General features: G+C 43.0%; 1 protein-coding gene across 1 annotated transcript in view; it reads right to left on the bottom strand.

Annotated features, from left to right (window-relative positions):
- The window catches only part of LOC311245920 (DENN domain-containing protein 3-like), a 117,409-nt gene that overhangs the window by 43,389 nt on the left and 49,020 nt on the right, over nucleotides 1-25,000 (bottom strand). Inside the window, exons 7-16 of the mRNA XM_084335944.1 lie at nucleotides 24,685-24,809; nucleotides 20,011-20,122; nucleotides 16,586-16,705; nucleotides 13,408-13,506; nucleotides 11,589-11,708; nucleotides 9,265-9,380; nucleotides 7,347-7,502; nucleotides 6,627-6,723; nucleotides 5,678-5,781; nucleotides 3,035-3,252 (exon numbers count right to left, since the gene is read on the bottom strand). Of these exons, the coding sequence (XP_084192070.1) occupies nucleotides 3,035-3,252; nucleotides 5,678-5,781; nucleotides 6,627-6,723; nucleotides 7,347-7,502; nucleotides 9,265-9,380; nucleotides 11,589-11,708; nucleotides 13,408-13,506; nucleotides 16,586-16,705; nucleotides 20,011-20,122; nucleotides 24,685-24,809 (1,267 nt within the window). The remainder of the gene's footprint in view (nucleotides 1-3,034; nucleotides 3,253-5,677; nucleotides 5,782-6,626; nucleotides 6,724-7,346; nucleotides 7,503-9,264; nucleotides 9,381-11,588; nucleotides 11,709-13,407; nucleotides 13,507-16,585; nucleotides 16,706-20,010; nucleotides 20,123-24,684; nucleotides 24,810-25,000) is intronic.

Genomic DNA, 25,000 nt, shown 5'->3' with positions numbered 1-25,000 from the left:
TCGTCATGGCGGAGAGAGCAAAGCGCTCGAAAGTCTGGGTACACTTTACGAAAGTCGATGCCGACGACGCACGTTGCCACAAGTGCAATAAAACATTTGCCAGTAAGGGTGGCAATACAAGCAATTTGTCAAAACATAACATTAGTCTGCAGAAATGACGAATTATTATGAATAGGCTAATAAATAAAATATAATTGCTTAGCTAATTGTTTAGCTACAAATATATTAGAAAGATGAAAGATCTTCAAGCTAAGGCTGCAGCCACCATGTCCCAGCCCACCCCTCCTCCCTCTACCACCACCGGTCCCACTCCCAGCAAGCCCAAAGTCCCTTCACCCTAGCAGCTAGAGCAGGGGTGGGCAATTATTTTTCCCGGGGGGCCGAATGAGCAACTGAAAATATGTTGGGGGGCCGGGCCAAAATTCCAAACTCAATTATGCATAATATACATTTTATTTCTATATAAAAAGCAGTAAATGGCATTGTTTTGACCCCTGGTAAGAGTGTATGTTATTATTTGGCAATTAAAAGGTGAGGTTAGCTTTCAAAAATATCATTTATTCAAATAGAATTTATTTCCAAAATGATAAACAAAATGTGAAACATTAATAACAAAGGGCATTTTGAGTTTCATATACTATTGAAACAAGGATTTTCTTAGCTTTCTAAAGACATCACATCATCTTATAGCAAAAATAAACAAGACATGTCACTGAACTGTGTAAAGAAAAGTGTCCCAGTTTTGTAGCCTTTTTTACTTTACATGCCTATATTAAACATTTAATGTTTTCAGAACTGTGCAAAAAAAAGAAAAAAAAAAAAAGATCAAGTGTCCCATTTCACTTGTTATATTTCCACATTTTAGTGTTCTTCAGTTCTTTTTTTTCATTCAGTGTGAGAAATCCAGTCTCTGTTGAGCTTTAACAAGTCCATCAAAGTCAGGTTGCATGTCTGAGGTGGAGATGCGAAGCACAGCTGCCAGATGTTCATCAGTGAGAGAGGATCTGTACCTGGACTTGGTAAACGTCATGACTGAGAATGTCTGTTCACATACTGTATGTAGGTGGATCCAAAGAGAACCAACATCTTCTGAGCATGTCTCCTAAGCGTATACTGTGCGTGTGAACGTTGACATGAAAAAAAAAAAGTAAAAAAAAAAAAAAATTAATAATTTTTTTTTTTTTATTTTTTTATTATCATGTAATCTTTCGCGGGCCGGTCAGAATCATCCCGCGGGCCGGATCCGGCCCGCGGGCCGTACAATGCCCAGGTCTGAGCTAGAGGAAGGATGACAGAGTGTCACAGCCTCTACTAATAACATGGAGTATTGAACTGTTTTTAACAGCTGGGTATTGGGTTGGACGTTCTGATTTAAGAACTTTCTAAATAAAATAGAAAGTCCCAAAATAGTTAATTTATCTGACTGCTTGTATTAATTGATAAAAAAGTAGCCATGTGCAGTAATATAGTTATATAAAAGAATAATAAAGCAATGTAGATTCTGTTCTTAATATTTTTTAATTTTTTTTGCTAAATAAAAAAGAACCGAGAGTATCGATAAAGTACCGAACCGTTAAGCAGTATCGATAAGAGTAGTAGTATCGATAAAATCCTAACGATACCCATCCCTGCCTGTATGTAATGTATGTCACAAATGTCATGATATATCTGTATGTTGTGTATGTCATTAATGTCATTATGAATTGAAAATGGGGGACCCTGATGTAAACAAGACGAAAGTCTTTCTCTAGTCTGCATCCCCTTAACAATTGTGTGTATTGAGCCGTACTGTATTGTACCCATTCTGCAATCTGTTAAAGTTTTCAATCAATCAATCAATCAATTAAACCACACGTGTGGTAGTGAAAGGGTTGATTTTCTGTTGGATTTTGAAAGAATGTAGAATTTTCTGGCTCTGTATTTTGTGGAATGGTTTAGTTGAAGCCACGTGTGTCTGATGTGATAAGTCCTACATATTGGTTTGTATCACTTGGGTTCCATGTTGCACAAGGGATATGGCTTTAGCTGCAGGAGTGGAAAGTAACTAATGCTTTTAAGTACCATACTTGAGTACAATTTAGAAGTAGTTGTACTTTTATTAATTTTTTATTACCATTTGCATTGTATATGGATTACCTTCCACGTTTCACTCACAATTATAAAGCAAATATTATCGTACTTTTTACTCCACTAACTTGTACACCTGCAGGTATGGACTGTGTTCAGTATGATGAGCATGTCCATTGTCTGTTTTTATAATAATAATAATAAATAAATGCTTCAAATGGTAAATGGTGCATTTAAACTTTTATCCAAAGCGCTTTACAATTTCTTCCTCGCATTCACCCATTCACTCACACATTGACACACCGATGGCCGAGGCGACCACGCAAGGTGCCAACCTGCTCATCAGGACACTTCGACACACTTCCCGGAAGGAGCGGGAATTGAACCGGGAACCTACGGATTACCAGACGATTGCTCTACCTCCCGAGCCACTGTTGCCCCCAAAAGTGAGCTTCAAAACATGAGCTTCAAAATGTGAGGCTTCAAAACGTGAGGCTTCAAAACGTGAGCTTCAAAACGTGAGCTTCAAAACGTGAGCTTCAAAACGTGAGCTTCAACAAGTGAGCTTCAAAACGTGAGCTTCAAAACGTGAGCTTCAACAAGTGAGCTTCAAAACGTGAGGCTTCAAAACGTGAGCTTCAACAAGTGAGCTTCAAAACGTGAACTTCAACAAGTGAGCTTCAAAACGTGAGCTTCAAAACGTGAGCTTCAAAACGTGAGCTTCAAAACGTGAGCTTCAACAAGTGAGCTTCAAAACGTGAACTTCAACAAGTGAGCTTCAAAACGTGAGCTTCAAAACGTGAGCTTCAACAAGTGAGCTTCAAAACGTGAGGCTTCAAAACGTGAGCTTCAACAAGTGAGCTTCAAAACGTGAGCTTCAAAACGTGATGATTCAAAACATGAGGCTTCAAAATGTGAGCTTCACCAAGTGAGCTTCAAAACGTGAGCTTCAAAACGTGATGCTCACCAGGGCCAGACGTGGTGGTCTTGGTCAGTGAAGACTGTCTCTGGAAGCCGATTGGCCGCTCGTCTCCCAGGTTGAAGCTGATTGGCCGGTCGTCTCCCAGGTTAGGGAGGCTCATCCCCAGTCTCTTGTTGAGTCTGGTTTCCACCGCTGAGCCGTTCCTCCTGGCCTGGATCTCCTGCATGGTGGGGCGGCGCGGGATCTCAACCAGAGCCTTCATCCTGGACATGGAGACATTACCGTGTTATTTTCTTTTCTTTTTTTAAACATTTATTTAACCCTTTCACTGCCACACTACAGAAGGTTAACCCTTTACTATCACACTACCGACGGTTACTGTCGGTAGTGTGATAGTAAAGGGTTAACCTTCTGTAGTGTGGCAGTGAAAGGGTTAACCTGCTGTTGTATGGCAGTGAAAGGGTTAACATTCTGTGTATTGTCGCAGTGAAAGGGTTAACCGTTTGGTAGTGTGGCAGTGAAAAAGTTAAACCTTTATTTAACCAGGTAAAATGCTTCAGATCAAGGATCTCTTTTTTTTTACGAGCAAGACCTGACCAAAATGGCAGTAATAAAAATAATAAACCGAGTTACAACATACAGGACAAAAACACAGACAGACAAAATTATGTGATTTGCATTAGTAACTTCAGAATGTTACCTTTTAAAATAGACCAGGCTCATGCATATGCTATAAGTATAAAGTATAAAGCTAAGCTTTGCAAAAAAAGTATGCAATCCTGAAAAACGAAAACAAAAATGGCGACTTTTTGGGCCACCTGTTAAGAGGTTAAAACAACGACCATAGCCCAGGACAGTTTGTCTTAGATATGTCATATTTTCAGAATATGTCATCTTGTCCTTGTCTTTTGTTTCATATCAATCTTGTGTCAGATACGAAACACATCTTTGTTTTCATTTTGTCATCTTTGTTTTCATTTGTCATTCCAAACGGCTGTATTTAATTGTAAGTCTTTTACCATCTAAACGTGTATAGACATATACACTGGTAATCGCGATGCCGATGCGATCACTTGGAATTATTCTTCTTGGAATACCTTCTGGCTAAGGTAAGGTATATTCTATGTCTATTTGACCGAATCTGAAACGTGTTTTTTTTTATTATTTTTTTTACTGATCTTTTTTTCCCCTCCATTTTTCCTCCGATTTTCTCCCATCCCAATGTTAGTCGTATGCCAATTCCCAATCCCCTTCCTGGTCGCTGCGCACTTACCCCCCACAGTCAGATCATCTGGGAGAGTGGAGGCTATCACGTGCTTCCTCCGACACACGTCCAGCCAATCAACCGCTTCTTTTCACCTGGCAGCGCGGATCCTCCCTGAGAGGGCGTAGCGTGTGGAAGGATCACACTATCCCACTCAGGTCCTATCCGCGCTTAGCAGGCGCCCCGACCGAACTGTAGGAGTCGCTGTTTACAACGACCCGGACCCACCCCGCCAGCTTCTCCCACCCTCTAATACAGCCAATTGTATTAGTGTGAACGGCCAGCCAAGCTGGTGACAACCCCGGAGCTGTGAGCTGGATTCGAACAGGCGAATCCAGCTCACAGCTCCGGGGTTGGTGACGAACGCAATCTCCGCTACGCCACCTAACCGCCCCTGAAACGTGTTTTTCTAACGATCACAGTTATGTGTTTCACCGGACGAAAAACATGCTCGGCAAACACGATCAGTTTTGAGTTAAAACGACCCCCCCCCCCCCCCCTTAATGATTTTGTGAAGGTACATATATACATGTTATATACCTTTGATTTGGGAGTATTTGGGATTTCAGGGGATCAACCAGAACGGTTTGCGCTTATTGCATGTAACGCGTTTTATCTCGCGATCTATGAAAAAAAACTGGATTATCTTGGAAATGCGCGATGTTTAGCGTGTAATAAACTACAAACTACAACAGCGTGTAGAAACAAACAATTTTCCCATGTTGCACTACAAGTAATGTCTGTCAAAATGAGCCACACCATTGTCTCCACAGCTATAATACAGAACACACACACACAGCTTCGCAAACACAGTGAAACGACCGCGGAAACAACTATCAAGCTGGCAATCTAGCGGTAAAGATAAGCGATATGGGCGGCACTCAAAGTGTTAACACCACCATCACCCTTTTTGTCATTGCCCACGTTTCTGAACCATACAGGAGAACTGATCTCACACATGCTACATATATCCCTCCTCTGATCTTTACATCTATGTTTATTTTTAATTTTTTTTTACTTCATTTTTTAGCGTTTATCGCTTTTTCTGGTCAAGCATGACCGACAGAAACAGGTTGAATGGGATATAGATCAGGGGAAGACACTGAGAAAATACGGCGAGTCCGGGAGTCGAACTCGTGTACCCCAGATCCGTGACGCGCACGGTTGTCCCCGACGCCGAAATAGCGCAGAGATACGCGGTGAGCTACTGGAGCTCCCCTACATCTATGTTTCAATTCAAAAGTAGCCTACTAATTTCCCGACACTTCCTCCACGGCACCGCCATTCTCGCCCTCACCGCCATTTCCACTCCCGCCTCACAGTCCATCACATCTCCCAGATAGCAAAACAAAAACGTACCTCCGTGTTTAGCTGTGGCTCCTTCTACCCAGTTAGAAGGTTTCAGGGGCAGGATATCGACTTACCTCTGTGTCTCAGATCGTGTGTTGAGCTCCATGCGAGTGAAGGCGTCCATCTTCCTGTTGAGACGGTCTTTCAGGAAGAAATGGAAGATATGCGTCTCCAACACCTACATCACAATATAACACCTATTACACTGTAATAACATAACTATTACACTGTGATAACATAACTTACACTGTAATAACATAACTATTACACTGTAATAACAACTATTACACTGTGATAACATAACTTACACTGTAATAACATAACTATTACACTGTAATAACATAACTATTACACTTAATAACTATTACACCGTAATAACATAACTATTACACTGTAATAACATAACTATTACACCGTAATAATTAGGGATGCTCTATATTGGCTTTTTTACCGATACCGATATACCGATATTGTCCAACTCTTAATTTCCGATACCGATATCAACCGATACCGATATATGCAGGGTCCCCCCCCCCCCCCAAACAATTGAATAATTTCAGGTAATTAACATTACATATCTCTTGTTGTGGAATTAACACAACATTATGCATACTTTTGACAATAAATAAAATCAGAATTTGTTCTTACTTGCTTGCCTGGGTAAAAAAAGGTTATAGAAATGTAAAAAGAAAAAAAAAATTGAACAGATAGATATTTTCCGATATCACATTTGAATGCCGATATCGTATAATAATATAACTATTACACCGTAATAACATAAGTATTACACCGTAATACCATACCTATTACACTGTAATAACATAACTATTACACTAATAACATAACCATTACACTGTAATAACATAACTATTACACTGTAATAACATAACGATTACAGTATAATAACATAACCATTACACTGTAATAACATAACTATTACACCGTAATAACATCACAATATAATACATGGTTCATCTAATCTTCCTGACGGAGCTAACACAGTGAGGAGATGGAGGGTTTCACCTTCTTATAGAAGAGCTGCTCCACTGGCTCTCTGCTGTTCAGAAACTCCTGGCTGTTGAACACTCGGTGCTCATAGTTCAGGTGGCTGCTCACGTCTCTGCAGGACAGCGGACCACAATGTCATCAAGCGTGAACATGGTGCGACTCAAACCCCAATGCATGCAGGACTGTTCAGGGACGACAGGATGCAGAAAGACTAGGCAAAAATAGATCGCATCTGTGCATAATAATCACATATTTGCATAACAATCCCATATCTCTGCAATGCATAACAATCACATATCTCTGCATAACAATCACACATCTCAGCATAACAATCACATATCAGCATAACAATCACATCTCAGCATAACAATCACATCTCAGCATAACAATCACATCTCAGCATAACAATCACATCTCAGCATAACAATCACATCTCAGCATAACAATCACATATCTCAGCATAACAATCACATATCTCAGCATAACAATCACATCTCATCATAATCACATCTCATCATAACAATCACATCTCAGCATAACAATCACATATCTCAGCATAACAATCACATATCTCTGCATGATAATCACATATCTCAGCATAACAATCACATATCAGCATAACAATCACATATCTCTGCATGATAATCACATATCTCTGCATAACAATCACATATCTCTGCATAACAATCACATATCTCAGCATAACAGTCACATCTCAGAACACACGCCCCGGACCTGAATATGTTGACGATGAGCTCCAGGGTGACCCTCTGGATGGTCAGATTCAGGCTGTGCTGCCAGCTGCGTCTCTGGGCTCTCTGCTCCTCCAGGTCACAGCAGCTGGGCTGGTGGTACTGATGCAGGTCGAACTGGACCTGCAGAGCCTGGAGCCTGCACACACGCACACACGCACACACACACTGTAGTAGATTCCATTCATAGGCCTTTTGTTAACATCCCTTCCCCCTTTCCTGTACTCTCCCATTCCTGTACCCCCCCTTCCTGTACCCCCCCCCCCCCCCCTTCCTGTACACCCCCCTTCCTGTACACCCCCCCTTCCTGTACGCGTCTATACTTTCCACAACAAATTCGTGTTTCCGCGTTCGAGTTTTGCGCTCTGATTGGCCACGCGCGTTTCTGGTCATGTGACGTGTGCGCCAATCGTGGGACGGAAAGTTCTGCGCCTATTTCCGGGTCTAACAGCCTGCAAACTACCTAACGCCTAGTTTATCACTGGTTAAGCTTCGGCGACTCTTTCGCAGTTGGTTAAGGTTAGAGTTTGGAATCAGGGCAGGCGTTCTATCGCCCTGCTCTAAGACAAACTCTAACCTTAACCAACTTCGAAAGAGTGCCTAAGCTTAACCATCCAAAAACTTGCGGTCCCATCTACCTGCTCATCCTTCCCCCTCCCCCTCTGAGTGAAGCGTGTCTGAGTGAAGCGTGTCTGAGTGAAGCGTGTCCGAGTGAAGCGTGTCTGTAGCTCTCAGTGAAGCGTGTCTGTACCTCCGAGTGAAGCGTGTCTGTACCTCTCAGTGAAGCGTGTCTGTACCTCTCAGTGAAGCGTGTCTGTACCTCTGAGTGAAGCGTGTCTGTACCTCTGAGTGAAGCGTGTCTGTACCTCTGAGTGAAGCGTGTCTGTACCTCTGAGTGAAGCGTGTCTGTACCTCTCAGTGAAGCGTGTCTGTACCTCTCAGTGAAGCGTGTCTGTACCTCTCAGTGAAGCGTGTCTGTACCTCTCAGTGAAGCGTGTCTGTAGCTCTGAGTGAAGCGTGTCTGTACCTCTCAGTGAAGCGTGTCTGTACCTCTCAGTGAAGCGTGTCTGTACCTCTGAGTGAAGCGTGTCTGTACCTCTCAGTGAAGCGTGTCTGTACCTCTCAGTGAAGCGTGTCTGTACCTCTGAGTGAAGCGTGTCTGTACCTCTGAGTGAAGCGTGTCTGTACCTCTGAGTGAAGCGTGTCTGTACCTCCGAGTGAAGCGTGTCTGTACCTCTGAGTGAAGCGTGTCTGTACCTCCGAGTGAAGCGTGTCTGTACCTCTGAGTGAAGCGTGTCTGTACCTCTGAGTGAAGCGTGTCTGTACCTCTGAGTGAAGCGTGTCTGTACCTCCGAGTGAAGCGTGTCTGTACCTCCGAGTGAAGCGTGTCTGTACCTCCGAGTGAAGCGTGTCTGTACCTCCGAGTGAAGCGTGTCTGTACCTCTGAGTGAAGCGTGTCTGTACCTCTCAGTGAAGCGTGTCTGTACCTCTCAGTGAAGCGTGTCTGTACCTCTGAGTGAAGCGTGTCTGTACCTCTGAGTGAAGCGTGTCTGTACCTCTGAGTGAAGCGTGTCTGTACCTCTGAGTGAAGCGTGTCTGTACCTCTGAGTGAAGCGTGTCTGTAGCTCTCAGTGAAGCGTGTCTGTACCTCTGAGTGAAGCGTGTCTGTACCTCTGAGTGAAGCGTGTCTGTACCTCTCAGTGAAGCGTGTCTGTACCTCTGAGTGAAGCGTGTCTGTACCTCTCAGTGAAGCGTGTCTGTACCTCTCAGTGAAGCGTGTCTGTACCTCTCAGTGAAGCGTGTCTGTACCTCTGAGTGAAGCGTGTCTGTACCTCTCAGTGAAGCGTGTCTGTACCTCTCAGTGAAGCGTGTCTGTAGCTCTCAGTGAAGCGTGTCTGTACCTCTCAGTGAAGCGCTCTGCGGCGACCAGAGGGATCTCAGGCAGATCGACGGTATCTGAACAGGAAGTGGAGATCGTTCCATCGTCGATGTTTATCAGGATGAGGTCTTCTGTTTCCTGTTGGACAGGTGGAAGGGGGGGGGGGGGGGGGGGCAGGGCCACCTTCAGGAGTTAGTTAGTTAGTTAGTTTCACTTTATTGTCCACAGTGTGGAATTATGTCTTTTGTCTCACCTTTGAACAAACAAATACAACAACAACGACAGCAGACATTTTACATCAGTAACGGAGAAGTGCAGAGAACGTAGGAATACGATACATCAACAAGGACCGGGTCTAACGAGTGCAAGATTCATTTAATGCCTTAATGGCATTCGGAATGAAGGTGTTTTAACCTCTTAACACTTTGAGCGCCACGCCGGGTTTTCCTTTTTACCCGCTGAATGCCACCATCGGCGCCAATGTTAACGTTAATATCGCCTAATCTATGTTTTAAATTATGGCTATGTGTCTAATCTGCCCATCGCATTATCAAAGACTATTTTCCAGTCAGTGCTGTCAAGGCAGATTGTTTTTTTATCGCGTCGTTTCCGTTTCAGAGCATTTAGAAAAGCATCCGTTTAAAAAAAAAAAAAAAAAAAGCCCATTCTGGAGCATTCTATGAAAATCGTCTTTTACTGGAATATTCCACAACGTTGATATTCGTCGGCCTTTTTATGAATCGTTTTCAAATAAACGCTAGATGATCAATATTATACGTGCACGCAAGCACATTCGAGCCGCGCACGGATAATCGCCCCGTTGATTTCCTCTCTGACTTTTACAGTGAAACCGAAAGCGGACATTTCACAAAACAGCTTATAACTTCATCAAACTTACTCTGATTATCCTAACACTGATAACATAGAGTCCTTACCTGACATCAGATGGTATCCAACTGGTATATTCCAATTCCTGATCACCATTCGAAAAAATCGATAAGTGTATGGATCCAACGCGATACAGTAGAACTCCATGATCAGCGGGGATCTGAGGTTCCAGAATGAACTGTGGTAACCCCGGCTGGATCAGTGGACTGGAAAATGTGGAGTACCGGATTTTTTTCCCCATTCATTTTCATTGAGTCCATTCCAAAATCACTTATGTCATCTGGGAGACGACAGGGGGCGCTTTTTTCCACAATGATCGCCGGCGCCGCTCGGCTATACTCGGGTAGGCTCGGGTGATGCAATATGATTTCAGATCGCTAAAAAAAAAAATAAAAAAAAAAATCCGAGAAATCTTGTGAGTGGCTTTCAACCACCTATAAAAAACACAAGATATCTCGTGAGTGGCACGGAAAGTGTTAACAGGCAGGCAGAAAAGTGGCAATATTTTTTTAACTTGAACTTGAGGACTGCATACTTTGTTTGCAAAGCTTAGCTTTATATACTTTATACTTATAGCACATGCATGCGCCTGGTCTCTTTTGAAAGAGAACATTCTGTGGTTACTAATGGAAAAAGGGAGAACCACTTTTAGTGCTAATGAAATAGAGTAACAGAGGTTTGAACTTGAGTTTAACTTGAACTTGTGTAGTCACATTTTTCTTTAGTGGTTGCCAAGATTCCATATTCCATTATTCCAGCATAGAGGTATGAGCTGGAAAACACTTCGGTACCATAGCCTGAAGTCTTATGTAGTAGAGGTCACATTTTTTTAGAAATTTGTGTTTGAGAGAGGTTCGAGTAAACCTTGTGCCAAAAGAGAGTCATCCACCGCCGTGCGTTCTGTCTGAGTCACTTCTCATATTCGGAAGCGGACACTCGTTGGCTACAACGCTGACCAATCATTTTCGCCATCAGCGGTGATTGGTCAGTTCCCGAGCTTATACTGTCCGACGTGGTCATTTGATGCGCGGTGCGTAAAAAAAAGACGCTCGCCTGACATATCGTCATGTAACTCGAGAACCGAGGCATGGAATTGGTCGAGTGAGATGGTGTTCGGACGCCGGAAAGTAGATGTTTCGAGCGGTATATTATATGTTCGGGGGAAAATGCAGCACCGAGCCGGTAGTCGCTTGCAAAGTGCCGCAACGTGCATGCATGGGCATGACGGCCCCGATTTAGGGCCGGTGCGTGGTAAGAGGTTAATGTTTCGGTTTGCCCTAGGTCGTCTGTAACGGCTACCAGAGGGCAACAGCTCGAACTCCCGATAGAGCGGGTGAGAGGGGTCACCCACAATCTTCCTAGCTTTCTTCCTAAGCACTTGTAGAGGAGACCACCAGAGCCCTGAATAACCAATAAAATCCCAATTATGAGTTACAATTAAATTAAGTTGTTACTCACTGCGGCAACCTCTTCAAGATGGCTGACATGGCAGCCCATCAGGAAGGCAGTAGGAGCCATGAGGAAGTCCAGCATGCTCTGGGGCAGCACGGGCACGTAGGGGTGTGGCCACGACAGGGGCTGGGGTAACAACAACAACAACAACACTGTGAAAACTCAAACCTGCGATGTTGGTGTCTGTGATGTTAGGTATTAGATTCAGATCTGATCCAGAGACAGTGATGTTGGTGTCGGTGATGTTAGGTGTTAGATTCAGATCTGATCCAGAGACAGTGATGTTGGTGATGTTAGGTATTAGATTCAGATCTGATCCAGAGACAGTGATGTTGGTGTCGGTGATGTTAGGTATTAGATTCAGATCTGATCCAGAGACAGTGATGTTGGTGTCTGTGATGTTAGGTATTAGATTCAGATCTGATCCAGAGACAGTGATGTTGGTGTCGGTGATGTTAGGTGTTAGATTCAGATCTGATCCAGAGACAGTGATGTTGGTGTTGGTGATGTTAGGTGTTAGATTCAGATCTGATCCAGAGACAGTGATGTTGGTGTCTGTGATGTTAGGTATTAGATTCAGATCTGATCCAGAGACAGTGATGTTGGTGTTGGTGATGTTAGGTGTTAGATTCAGATCTGATCCAGAGACAGTGATGTTGGTGTCGGTGATGGTGAATTGGAAAGGAAGGTACTGATGACACTGAGAGCACCCAGAGAAATCAGAGGATAAGGCTACATGTGCAGAACTGATAACACGACTATAGAATAAAACACATTTAGGTATGAAAAGGAACGTTTGTTTGAGTCTCCCATTCATTGTCTATGAGCAGCTCCAGACCTGATGACGGCGCAGTTTTTTTTATCCACTTTTTCTCCTCTTTTTCTCCCATGCCAATTTAGTCGTGCCAATTCTCCCCTCCCCCGTCTTGAACGTTGCTCGCATATGCCCCCCACTGGCCGGTTGTAGGGAGGATAGAAGCCTTGCATCACGTGTCCCCTCCGATACACGAGGAGGCAGCCTGTCGCATCTTTTCACCTGCCAGCGCGGACTCTCATTGGCGAGGAGTAACGTGTGGGAGGCTCACACTACCCCCCGCCATTTCCTGTCTCTGCTGTGCAGGCGTCCCCCAACCGACCTGTAGGAGTCGCTGTCCACAACGTCCAGATTACCACCCATCGACTTCCACCCGCTGACTCTGCCAATTGAGTTAGTATGACGGCCAGCCCAAGCCGGAGGCAACGCCGACAGCCGGATTCAAACCCGGTGTCTCATGACGTCGCAGGTTTGATCTTCTTCTCTGGTTTCTGGCTTTGGGAGAAAGTAGCTCATGTTCACTAATAGTAATTGAACTTCTGTAACAACATGGAAATATTAACTGGGTGGCTCCCCTTTAATTAACTGGATAGATGGATGATGGGTGGATGACATTGATGGATGATGGGTGGATGACATTGATGGATGGATGATGGATGGATGACATTGATGGATGGATGATGGATGATGGGTGGATGATGGATGGATGATGAATGATAAGTGGATGATGGGTGGATAATGGATGATGGGTGGATGATGGATGGATGATGGATGGATCATGAATGATAGGTGGATGATGGGTGGATAATGGATGATGGGTGGATGATGGATGGATGATGAATGATAGGTGGATGATGGGTGGATAATAGATGATGGGTGGATGATGGATGGATGATGGATGGATGATGAATGATAGGTGGATGATGGGTGGATAATGGATGATGGGTGGATGATGGATGATAGGTGGATGATGGGTGGATAATGAATGATAGGTGGACGATGGATGCTGACCTGCAGGTAGAGCAGGAGGCTCTCCGCCACCAGAGTCAGTCTGGCCCAGTCAGCTGAAAACAACACCAGTCTCTGTTCCTGTAGAATACAAGATAGAACCTAGAGAGAGAGAGAGAGAGAGAGAGAGAGAAAGAGAGAGAGAGAGAGAGAGAAAGAGAGAAAGAGAGAAAGAGAGAAAGAGAGAGAGAGAGAGAGAGAGAGAGAGAGAGAGAGAGACATAACCACCATAAAGACTGTCAATCACACAAAATCCTTCTGTACTGCAGGGGTTCCAAAACTTTTCAGGCCGCGACCCCCAAAAAACGGTGTCAGAGAGCCGCGACCCACACTATTATAGGAGGTAAAAAAAATTGAAATAAAAAAAAGATTATAATATATATATTTTTTTTTATATATATAAATGGAAATGTATGGTTGAAACAAGCAAACGTTCAAACGCACACACACTAATAAGAATTGGAGGCTTTTAACCAGGGCCAGACTGGGGAAATCATTCAGGCCAGGAAATATAGTGAAAAATATAGCCCCAGTCAGGCCACTTTTTAAGCAGGGGGTCTGGGGGTCCCCCACCAGGACATTTTTTGTTACAAAGACTTCATTTCCTGCATTCTGGTGCAGGACTTTTTTTTTGTACCCTTTAAATGCCAGTGTTTGTGATGGCATCGCAAATTATTGTTAAAAAACAGGCTAGCATAATGTATGATTAGCAACAACACTGATTTTGATGGATTTTCTGTTTTTTTGTAATGTCAGATTGAAAAAAATACAATCTTTTATTCAACTTCAGCCCTGATCATAACACCACATATTAATTTTATAATTCTAACCCTTTAAATGCCAGTGTGTGTGATGGCATATATTTGCAATATATCAAATGCAAAGTAGATTTTTCTGGGGGGTATTATTACAGGCTAGCATGTGTCAATGATTAGCAACAACAGTTTTTTGTAAGGGTCCCGCCTCCACCAGTGTACAGTGTCCCCCCCCCCCACCTCCAATGTACAGCCCTCCCCCCACCCACCCAACCCCACCCCACCTACCCAACCTCCTCCAATGTACAGTTTCTACGTCAAATGTATATACACTCTTTTTCTGGACACTTTTTGTATCACAAACAGTACTGTATTTGCAAATCTGGTACGTCATAAATGTATAGATGTAGCAGTACTGTCTATCTGTATGTCGTGTGTGTCATATATGTTATGATGAATTGAAAATGGGGGACCCTGATGTAAACAAGACAAAAGTCTTTCTCTGGTCTGCATGCCCTTAACAATTGTATGTATTGAGCTGTACTGTACTGTACCCATTCTGCAATCTGTTAATAAACATTTCAATCAATCAATCAATCAATCAAACCAATCACATGCGGCTCCCTTTGTGTGTGTGTGAGAGCAAGAGAGAGATAGTTCTCCAACTTATGTGAGTTGCAGTGATCTCCTGGTTGTTCCCCACCTAGGTTATCTAACTATTGCGCTGCTGCAACTAGAAACACTGGCCTGGCCTGCTTCTAAGTTCAGTGGCCTGACTGCCTGTACGTTAATGCCAAGCAAGCAGTGCAAAAATGCTTCCGCATTCGTCACCGCACGCTAGTGCGGTAAAGCGCCCTTCTTTTCAGACAAATGCTACCGTGCGTGCACCGGCGGCGGCGTGCTCGCTCAGGTGCGTGCGTGCGCCGGCGTGCTCGCGCGAGGTGCCCGCGCATGCGACACGAGCGGAGCTCAATATATATAAGTCACCGCCCTTATTCAGTATCCAACAAATAGCTCAATCGGCAAGGACACATGGCTGTGGATCCTATGGCTTGTTTGCTGGCGAGTTCGAATCCCATCGAAAATATTTTTTAACGTGATTTTTTTTTAACGTGTATTCTTTCGCCGATTAAGGTTAGGCATTGTTTCGGAGTTGGTTAAGGTTAGAACGGTTAAGTTTAGGCGCTGTTAAGGAGCTGGTTAAGGTTAGAGTTTGTCAAAGAGAATGGCAATATAATTTCTATGGTTAAGGTTAAGGTTAGGCATTGTTTCGGAGTTGGTTAAGGTTAGAACGGTTAAGTTTAGGCGCTGTTAAGGAGCTGGTTAAGGTTAGAGTTTGTCAAAGAGAATGGCAATATAATTTCTATGGTTAAGGTTAAGGTTAGGCATTGTTTCGGAGTTGGTTAAGGTTAGAACGGTTAAGTTTAGGCGCTGTTAAGGAGCTGGTTAAGGTTAGAGTTTGTCAAAGAGAATGGCAATAGACAGCCTATTTCCGCGAAAATGAAAGGCGCATTACTGCATGCCACTACGGTAAATTTTTGCACTGCTTGCTTGGCATAAAGCTACACGCGGCCTGACTGCATACAAAAAAAAGATTTAATTTTAAATCTCGCAACCCAAACCCCTGCTGTACTGTACTGTACTATTTCTTCTGATTTCTCTGTTTGATTGTATTGTTTTGTTTGGCTTTGGCAATGTAAACATATGTTTCAGAAATACTAGAGAAGATGGATGTGTAGGTGTGTGTGTGTATGTGTATGTGTATGTGTATGTGTATACCGTAATTCCTCTAATAGTAACCCCGGCTTGTATTTGTTTCAACTGTAGCGGATACCAGGCTTGTATTAGGAGGAGGCATGTATAAGAGAGAGGCCTATATTTCTAATTTTCAAACAGATCATAATGAATAAATCAACATTTTGTGTCAGTTTGAACCCAGTAAAATGTACTGGGTTCATTTATTGAAACCAAGTACTGTATGAAATACGGTAGTAAACAGTGCAATTACAGGTGGTCAAAAAAAGTTAAACAAAGTAAAATAGTGCAATCACAATACTGGTATAATAATAATAATAACTTCGTTTTATACAATTCTGAGGTAGGCTTACTCTCTTGGTAAACATTAACACCATACCATTATATGGTATTTACTGCACAGCCAGGCCAGCATATAACAACAATAACAAAATATATTACCTATGGTAAATCCGTTGAGGGAAATACCGTAATTCCTCTAATATACATGAAACCCGGCTTGTATTAGGAGGCCGGCTTATAATTGCTTAGCTCAACAGCGCACCCGGTCATTAATAGAGACCCGGTTTTTAATTGAATACCGGTTACTATTAGAGGAATTACGGTATGTATGTGTATGTGTATGTGTGTGTGTGTGTGTGTGTGTGTGTGTGTGTGTGTGTGTGTGTTACCTGCAGTAAGTGATGGGGTCTGAAACAGAGTAGGGGTAGATGGAGGTCTAGGTCTATTGCTGGATGGTCCCCGTCTTCTCTAGAGGGCAGGACTATGATGAGAGGACGGAGAGAGAACATCTAGACACACATATTATTATTATTATTATTATTATTATTATTATTATTATTATTATTATTATTATTATTATTATTATTATTATTATTATTATTATCACTAGTCTTCTCTAGAGGGTAGGACTATGATGAGAGGACGTAGAGAGAACATCTATCTAGACCATAGGTGTCAAACTCATGGCCCGCCAAACTCATGGCCAAATGTGGCCCGCCACGTCATTTGATGTGGCCCCCAAGAGCCCTGCTAAAAAAAAAAATATATATATATATATATATATATATATATATATATATTTTTTTTTTCTTTTTCTTTTTAAACATTAATCTTGGGTTAAAAAATAGCGGCGTTAAAATAATTGTGTGACAATTTTACAGCCCAAAATACAAAAAAGATCCAGGCGGAATAGGTAACAAAGGGTTGAAGAAATATTGTCTGAACTGTCAGATGCAAACTGGCTGTGTGACATAACCGAGCATCTCGCTCAATTGAATAAGAAGCTGTAAGGACGCAAACAAGTCCCACCCAAAACTTGACCAATATAGTTGTGAACTGAGACAACCCTTATTTTGTTATTTTTGAGTACAGTTACAGTTGTGTGTTTATGCAGACACATAATAGCAATTTCATTACGAATTGAAAATGGGGGACCCTGATGTAAACAAGTCGAAAGTCTTTCTCTGGTCTGCATCCCCTTAACAATTGTGTGTATTGAGCTGTACTGTACTGTACCCATTCTGCAATCTGTTAATTAAACTATCTTCCATTAGTTGGATGTATGGCAAGGTTGTGTGCTGCCATTTGTTTTTGTAACATCTGCTACATCTGTCCCACGTGTTCTTTGCAGCTCACAGTTGTTAGTTCTGCCCCTCTTGACTGTGACAAAAAGGTTTTGAACAAACTTAACACTTTGGCTGCCATGGGTTAAATTCATTATCAATCGTAGGTTGCCGGCTCTATTTGTCTATAGAGAAAGTCCCCTTCTTTGCAGGGCTATAACTTTTTAAATTCTATTGCTACATTGCCATTATTAGGGCCCATTCAAAGTCCTATATGTATTGTTCATTGTGTAGCAACGTTAAACTTTTTCATTCACATATTCATAGTAAAGTATGGTCTAATGTATAAGTATGTTTTCATCTCTTTCTGCAGCTTTCTCCAGAACGTGATCTATAGCCCCAAATACATTATATTGATGATGCAATACAGTTTTATGGCAATCAGCGCGATATAAAAAATTCCAACTAGACGTACTTCTAGAAGTTACTACACGTCATCTTATGTTGACCGGATGGGCTAGGGGGCGTTTATAATTCCGTGGGCAGCGTTATACCAATCATCTAATGTGGGTCAAATGTTGATAATAGCAGTTAGTATCGAAGACGGTAATTTTACACGCTAAAACTCACCCCAGTCTCCGCGCGCCGTTGGGCGATCATCGTAGAGTAGAAATTTTACCATTATGGGATGTCGATTTACCAGCTTGTATAATGGTATATACGTCCAAATCATGTTGTTTATCGAGTTATTGGCAATCGATCGCTATGTAGTGTGTCGAGATCGAGCCTCGGGACCTATAGCGAGTGCCCGGAAGTAATACGGCCAACCAGCACAACCTCTACGGCACTTCCTGTTAAGCGATTGCGCCGATCGGCCACCAGATGGCGCTCCTGAACCGCCAGAGAGCTCAGTGGGTCCTCCTGGTGGATCTCAGGCCAGCGGAGGGGAAATATGAATCCGATCCCAGATTTTTGAAATATTGATATTAAAGACGCTGTAAAGCGTCTTCGGCAACTTGAGCATGGCCGGGAATGACGTGTTTAGGCGTTTTCCGGCAGCCAAAGTGTTAATGTCATAGCTTGTATTTGATGATATTCTTCTTTGTTATTTACTTGAATGGTTTGATCATTGATTGATGGAGTAATATGGGGTTCTGATAAACTAAAATTATTTGTTAAAATAACATAAGCTAACATATATTTTTACATCTATGCAAATGCATATGCAATATGTATAACTTGAATAAGTAATAAATACAGAAACAACATGTTTAACAATATGTAAATGAGTAGCTACATTTATTTTACATTACATTAACATTTATACAGTCTTTGGCCCTTTGAGGGCAACCATAATGCTGATGTGGCCCTCTGTGAAAATGAGTTTGACACCCCTGATCTAGACATCTTTTTTTTTATCTCGTTATATTGAAATATTTTCTCGATACCAACCAGTATGTTTCTGTAGTTTATTCCTGTGTTCTGTTTCAAATGAGAGGAGCGAGGATCAGTTTCTCATTGGAACAGGCCTAGTTGTATCAACTGTAAGACAATTACTGTATTGAAAAAGTTTGTCATGAAATGGTAACTGCTACAAGACATGATCTATAAGAAGAAGAAGAAGAAAGAAGAAAGAGAAGAAGAAGAAGAAGAAGAAGAAGAAGAAGAAGAAGAAGAAGAAGAAGAAGAAAGAAGAAGAAGAAGAAGAAGAAGAAGAAAGAGAAGAAGAAGAAGAAGAAGAAGAAGAAGAAGAAGAAGAAGAAGAAGAAGAAGAAGAGAAGAAAGAAGAAGAAGAGAAGAGAAGAAGAAGAAGAAGAAGAAGAAGAAGAAGAGAAGAAGAAGAAGAAGAAGAAGAAGAAGAAGAAAGAAAGAAGAAGAAGAAAGAAGAAGAAGAAGAAGAAGAAGAAGAAGAAGAAGAAGAAGAAGAAGAAGAAGAAGAAGAAGAAGAAGAAGAAGAAGAAGAGAAGAAGAAGAAGAAGAAGAAGAAGAAGAAGAAGAAGAAGAAGAAGAAGAAGAAGAAGAAGAAGAAGAAGAAGAAGAAGAAGAAGAAGAAGAAGAAGAAGAAGAAGAAGAAGAAGAAGAAGAAGAAGAAGAAGAATAGCCACAGACAAACTAATTGAAAAAGATTGTGTATCAAAAATCGCAAACATTTGTAGAAAGTATTGTGATATGATATTTTGGCCATATCACCCACCTCTAGATTTATGGATGTATTCAATGAAAAATCATTGCATGGACTTTTATAAGTAGACCTACGGATATGGAAGTGCACACATAATGCCAATGATTGGCCTTTGAGCCAGTGATGAGACGAATACTGTCATGCATTGTGTTCTAGTATTATACATACTATAAGTATACATACTATATTTTATATTGAGTGGTTGGATGCATGTGGATGTATCTACAGTATGTCATACTATCAACATGGCACTGGAATCCTGTCCAGAACAGAAGCAGTGGGCTACGTTTGTTTGGCCTACAGTCTCTCTGACGGTGACAGTAGCCAGTAGACTGGATCACAGACTGACCACGTGCAGCTCTCCAGGGGGCGGTGTGGGAACCAGAGACAGTTTAGCAGCGAAGTCCTTCACTGTCTCTTCGAAGTCTGATGAACGACAAGTTCTCAGCTGGCCCCTTAGACTGAAGAGATAGAGAGATATAGAGAGAGAGAGAGAGAGAGAGAGAGAGAGAGAGAGAGAGAACCATGTAAAACTATGTAAAACCATGTAAAACTATGTGAATAGAATAGAATAGAATAGAATAGAATAGAATAGAATAGAATAGAATAGAATAGAATAGAAATACTTTTATTATCCCGTGGGAAATTTGACACTGCAAATTGCTCAACATTTAAACATTTAGACAGAACAGGTCACGAATTAGAATAATAAAACAAATCAAATCAAGTTGCCTAGGATAAGAGTAGAGTAAAATAGAATAAAAATGGAATAAAATATACAGTAAATAAATACAGTAAAAATATACTGAGGTCTACAGTAGGTGTAGTATTGCACAGTGCTGTTTCGAACTAAGTCCAGGAAGATGGTAACTGCCACTCTGTGCTCAGTGATGCAGTGAGGCACAGTGATGCATTGTATAGTCTGATGGCTGTTGGAATGAAGGACTTTCTGTGCCGTTCAGTGCTGCATTTGGGTAGTGTGAGCCTAGCACTGAACATGCTCATCCTGTCAGCCAAGTCTGTGTATAGTGGGTGGGAGGGGTTTCCCCTGTAAACAACGTAAAACAGCGTAAAATAACATAAAACAACGTAAAACGGTAAAAACTTAAAACGTGTAAAAGGTTTCAGCTGTCCTGACTGATGGTTTCAGCTGTCCTGACTGTGGTGGTTTCAGCTGTCTGTCCTGACTGATGGTTTCAGCTGTCCTGGCTGTGGTGGTCTCAGCTGTCCTGACTGTGGTGGTCTCACCTGTCCTGACTGTGGTGGTCTCACCTGTCCTGACTGTGGTGGTCTCACCTGTCCTGACTGTGGTGGTCTCACCTGTCCTGACTGTGATGGTCTCACCTGTCCTGACTGTGATGGTCTCACCTGTCCTGACTGTGGTGGTCACACCTGTCCTGACTGTGGTGGTCTCACCTGTCCTGACTGTGGTGGTCTCACCTGTCCTGACTGTGGTGGTCTCACCTGTCCTGACTGTGGTGGTCTCACCTGTCCTGACTGTGATGGTCTCACCTGTCCTGACTGTGGTGGTCTCACCTGCCCTGACTGTGGTGGTCTCACCTGACTGTGGTGGTCTCACCTGTCCTGACTGTGGTGGTCTCACCTGTCCTGACTGTGGTGGTCTCACCTGTCCTGACTGTGGTGGTCTCACCTGTCCCGACTGTGGTGGTCTCACCTGTCCTGACTGTGGTGGTCTCACCTGTCCTGACTGTGGTGGTCTCACCTGTCCTGACTGTGGTGGTCTCACCTGTCCTGACTGTGGTGGTTAGGTTCTTCTTCTTTTCGTGTCCATATAAGAAGCTATTCAGCTCATATAACGTCCAGCCGGTGCTTGGTACATTGCTGTCCCTTGATGTCGTAGAGTGCTAGGTCCTTTGCTGTGCAGGGTCCACCTAACGGAGGACATGGAAGGAGGTGCTCCATGGTCTGGGGTTCTGTGCCACAGTCGCATGTGGTTGGGCACACTAAGATAACCCCCCCTGCTCAGGGCTTCCCTGGAACGGCCAACACCTGAGCGGAGTCGGTTCAGGCACTTCCATTTTGCCCAGTTGTTATCTCCTGGTGAGAGGGTTTCGTCAGGGGCGGATGAGCACAGTCGAGCGGTGTGGCTGGTTGGACAGCTTTTCCTTCCACATTTTAGGGCGGGCTTCAGATGGTGTCGTCTCCAGTGGAGCACTGCTGGTCATGAAACTTCTCTGTGATTTTAGTCGACTGGGGGCAGTTACATGGCCATGTGGGGGGTGCCTCTCAGACTGGGGGCAGTTACATGGCCATGTGGGGGGCGCCTCTCAGACTGGGGGCAGGTACATGGCCATGTGGGGGGTGCCTCTCAGACTGGGGGCAGGTACATGGCCATGTGGGGGGCGCCTCTCAGACTGGGGGCAGGTACATGGCCATGTGGGGGGTGCCTCTCAGACTGGGGGCAGGTACATGGCCATGTAGGGTTGGGCACCAAAAACCAGTTCTAATTAGGAACCGGTTCCTAACTTTCGGTTCTGGAACCAGAAGTAACATATCTGCATTTCGATTCTTAACACTTTGATTGCCTAAGGCTAAATTCATGATATACCATAGGTTGCCAGCTCTATTTGTCTATGGAGAAGTTCCCCTTCTTTGCAGGGCTATAACTTTTTAAATTCTATTGCTAAATTGCCATTATTGGGGCCCATTCAATGTCCTATATGTATTGTTCAGGGTGTATGAACGTTAAACTTTTTCATTCACATATTCATACTAAAATATGATCTAAAGTATAAGTATGTTTCATCTCTTTCTGCAGCTTTCTCCAGAACGTGATTTATAGCCCCAAATGCATTATATTGATGATCAAATACAGTTTGATAGCAATCGGCGCGATATAAAAAAATCCAACTGGACGGACTTCTGGAAGTTACTACACGTCATCTGATGTTGACCGGATGGGCGAGGGGGCGTTTATAATTCCGTGGGCAGCGTTATACCATTCATCTAATGTGGGTCAAATGTTCATCATAGCAGTTAGTGTCGAACACGGAAATATTACACGCTAAAACTCACCCCAGTCTCCGCGGGCCGTTGGGCGATCAGCGTGGGGTAGACAGTTTTCCATTATGGGATGTCAAAATATCCGGTCCATTTCCAGCTTGTATAATAGTATATACGTCCAAATCATGTTGTTTATCGAGTTATTGGCAACGGATCGCTATGTATTGTGACGAGCTAGAGTGCCGGAACCTATACCGAGTGCCCAGAAGTAATATGGGTGAACAGCACATCGTCCAAGTAACTTCCTGTTTGGCGATTGCGCCGATCGGCCACCAGATGGCGCTCTTGAACCGCTAGAGGGTTCAGTGGGGCTTTTTGGTGGGTCTCAGGCCAGCGGATGGGAAATATAAATCCGATCACAGATTTTTGAAATATTGATATCAAAGACGAGTTACGGCGTCTTCGGCAACTTGAGCATGGTGGGGAAGGACGCCTAAACTCGTCTTCTGGCAGTTAAAGTGTTAAAAAGAAAAAAAATTTACTTTGTTAATTAATACCCTAGTTACAGTACAGCAACCAAATTAAACTGTATCAAGTCAACTGAAAATGTGAATAGTATGACATTTTTTTTTTTTTTTTTCAAAAAAAAAAAAAAAAAAAATCTCCTGCGAAATAAGCTGTGGCCTGCACCTCAAAGAATCGGAATCGAGAATCGTTCAGAACAGGAATCGATATGGAGAATCGGAACCGGAATCGTTCAAATCCAAACGATGCCCAACCCTATGGCCATGTAGGGGGCGCCTCTCAGACTGGGGGCAGGTACATGGCCATGCAGGGGGTGCCTCTCATCTGTTGGCTTGTCTGCGCCGCTCTGTCCTGCTGGCTACCGCTCTTCTGATGTCAGGAGGAGCGATACGTGCCAGGATGTACAGGTCGTTGGTATTAGTGGGCTTCGGGCACCCAGTGATACATCCGCAGCTCTCGTTAAGAACGGGGTCCAGTTTCTTAACATGGGTGGATCTTTCCCACGCTGGGCTCTTCTGCAGTGGAGAAGCTGAGGGCTGTGGCACGTAGTGTCTTGGGGCATGATGCACCCCATCTGGTGTTGGGGAGTTTGCGCAGGAGGTTGTTGTGGGTACTCACGTTTGCCTTGGTCTTCATGATGTGGGTTTTGAATGTAAGGCATCTGTCGAGTGTGACTCCGAGGTAGACGGGATGCTCAAGAGTGCGACAGTGGTGTTCCACACCAAGACACCAGTTGGCGCTTAGCCTTCTTGTTTCTCAGGTGGAAAGCGCAGACTTGTGTTTTTGCTGGGTTGGCACGTAGATAATAATAATAATAATAATAATAACTTTATTTGTATAGCACTTTTCATACAGAGGTTGCAGTTCAAAGTGCTTCACAACAGTAAAAAATACAGGCATAAGCGAGCATAAAAAGATAGACAGGTAGAATCACAGTGTTTCACATTAGGATCTAGCATCCCAATAGGCTCTCCGCTTACAGTTTTCAGTAACACAAATAGTAAAAATAGTTTAAAATGATTCAGTTTAAAAATAGTCAATTTTTTTTTAAATAGAACGGACATAAAAAATACAGGCATGAGCGAGCATAGCAAGATATGGCAAATCACAGTGTTTCACATTAGGATCTAGCATCCTAATAGGCTCTCTATTCAGTAATACTCCTGTAATTCCCAACATACTTCACAGTACATATTGCTGTAACTTTAGTGATATTAGATCACAGGGACACGAACCCACACTGTAACTTTAGTGATACTAGATCACAGGGACTCGAACCCACACTGTAACTTTAGTGATACTAGATCACAGGGACTCGAACCCACACTGTAACTTTAGTGATACTAGATCACAGGGACTCGAACACACACTGTAACTTTAGTGATACTAGATCACAGGGACGGGATAGATGGTTCTCTTCAGAGTACGTTGTTAATCCTGAGAGGGCGGCGTTGAGAGTTTCCTCAATACTAATGAAGTCTGTGCCTTGGGGTTAGGGTTAGTAGTAGTTAATACAGAGTACAGAGTCTCTCACCATGACAGGCAGTCCTTCAGGGCTGTGTAGTAGGGCTGTTTGGAGATCACACACACAGCATACGGACAGTACAGCTTAGGAGACTCAGCAGACCATTGGCCATTCTGGTAGAATAATGACCCTTCCTAGACCGCACACACACATACATACACATACATATATCACAACAGAGACACAAGCAATCAATTAATCAATGAATACATCAATTAGCTATGTTTTTGGAGCCAGGAACACTGTGTACCTAATGTACTGCCCAGGTTGTAAATTTTATTTTGTACCAGTATTGTGTGGTGTAGGTATGTGTAATATTCTCTAG

The sequence above is a fragment of the Notolepis coatsorum genome (genome assembly GCF_963971535.1).
Source record: "Notolepis coatsorum genome assembly, chromosome: 19".
NCBI lineage: Eukaryota > Metazoa > Chordata > Actinopteri > Aulopiformes > Paralepididae > Notolepis > Notolepis coatsorum.
This window is presented reverse-complemented; position numbering and strand designations above follow the sequence as displayed.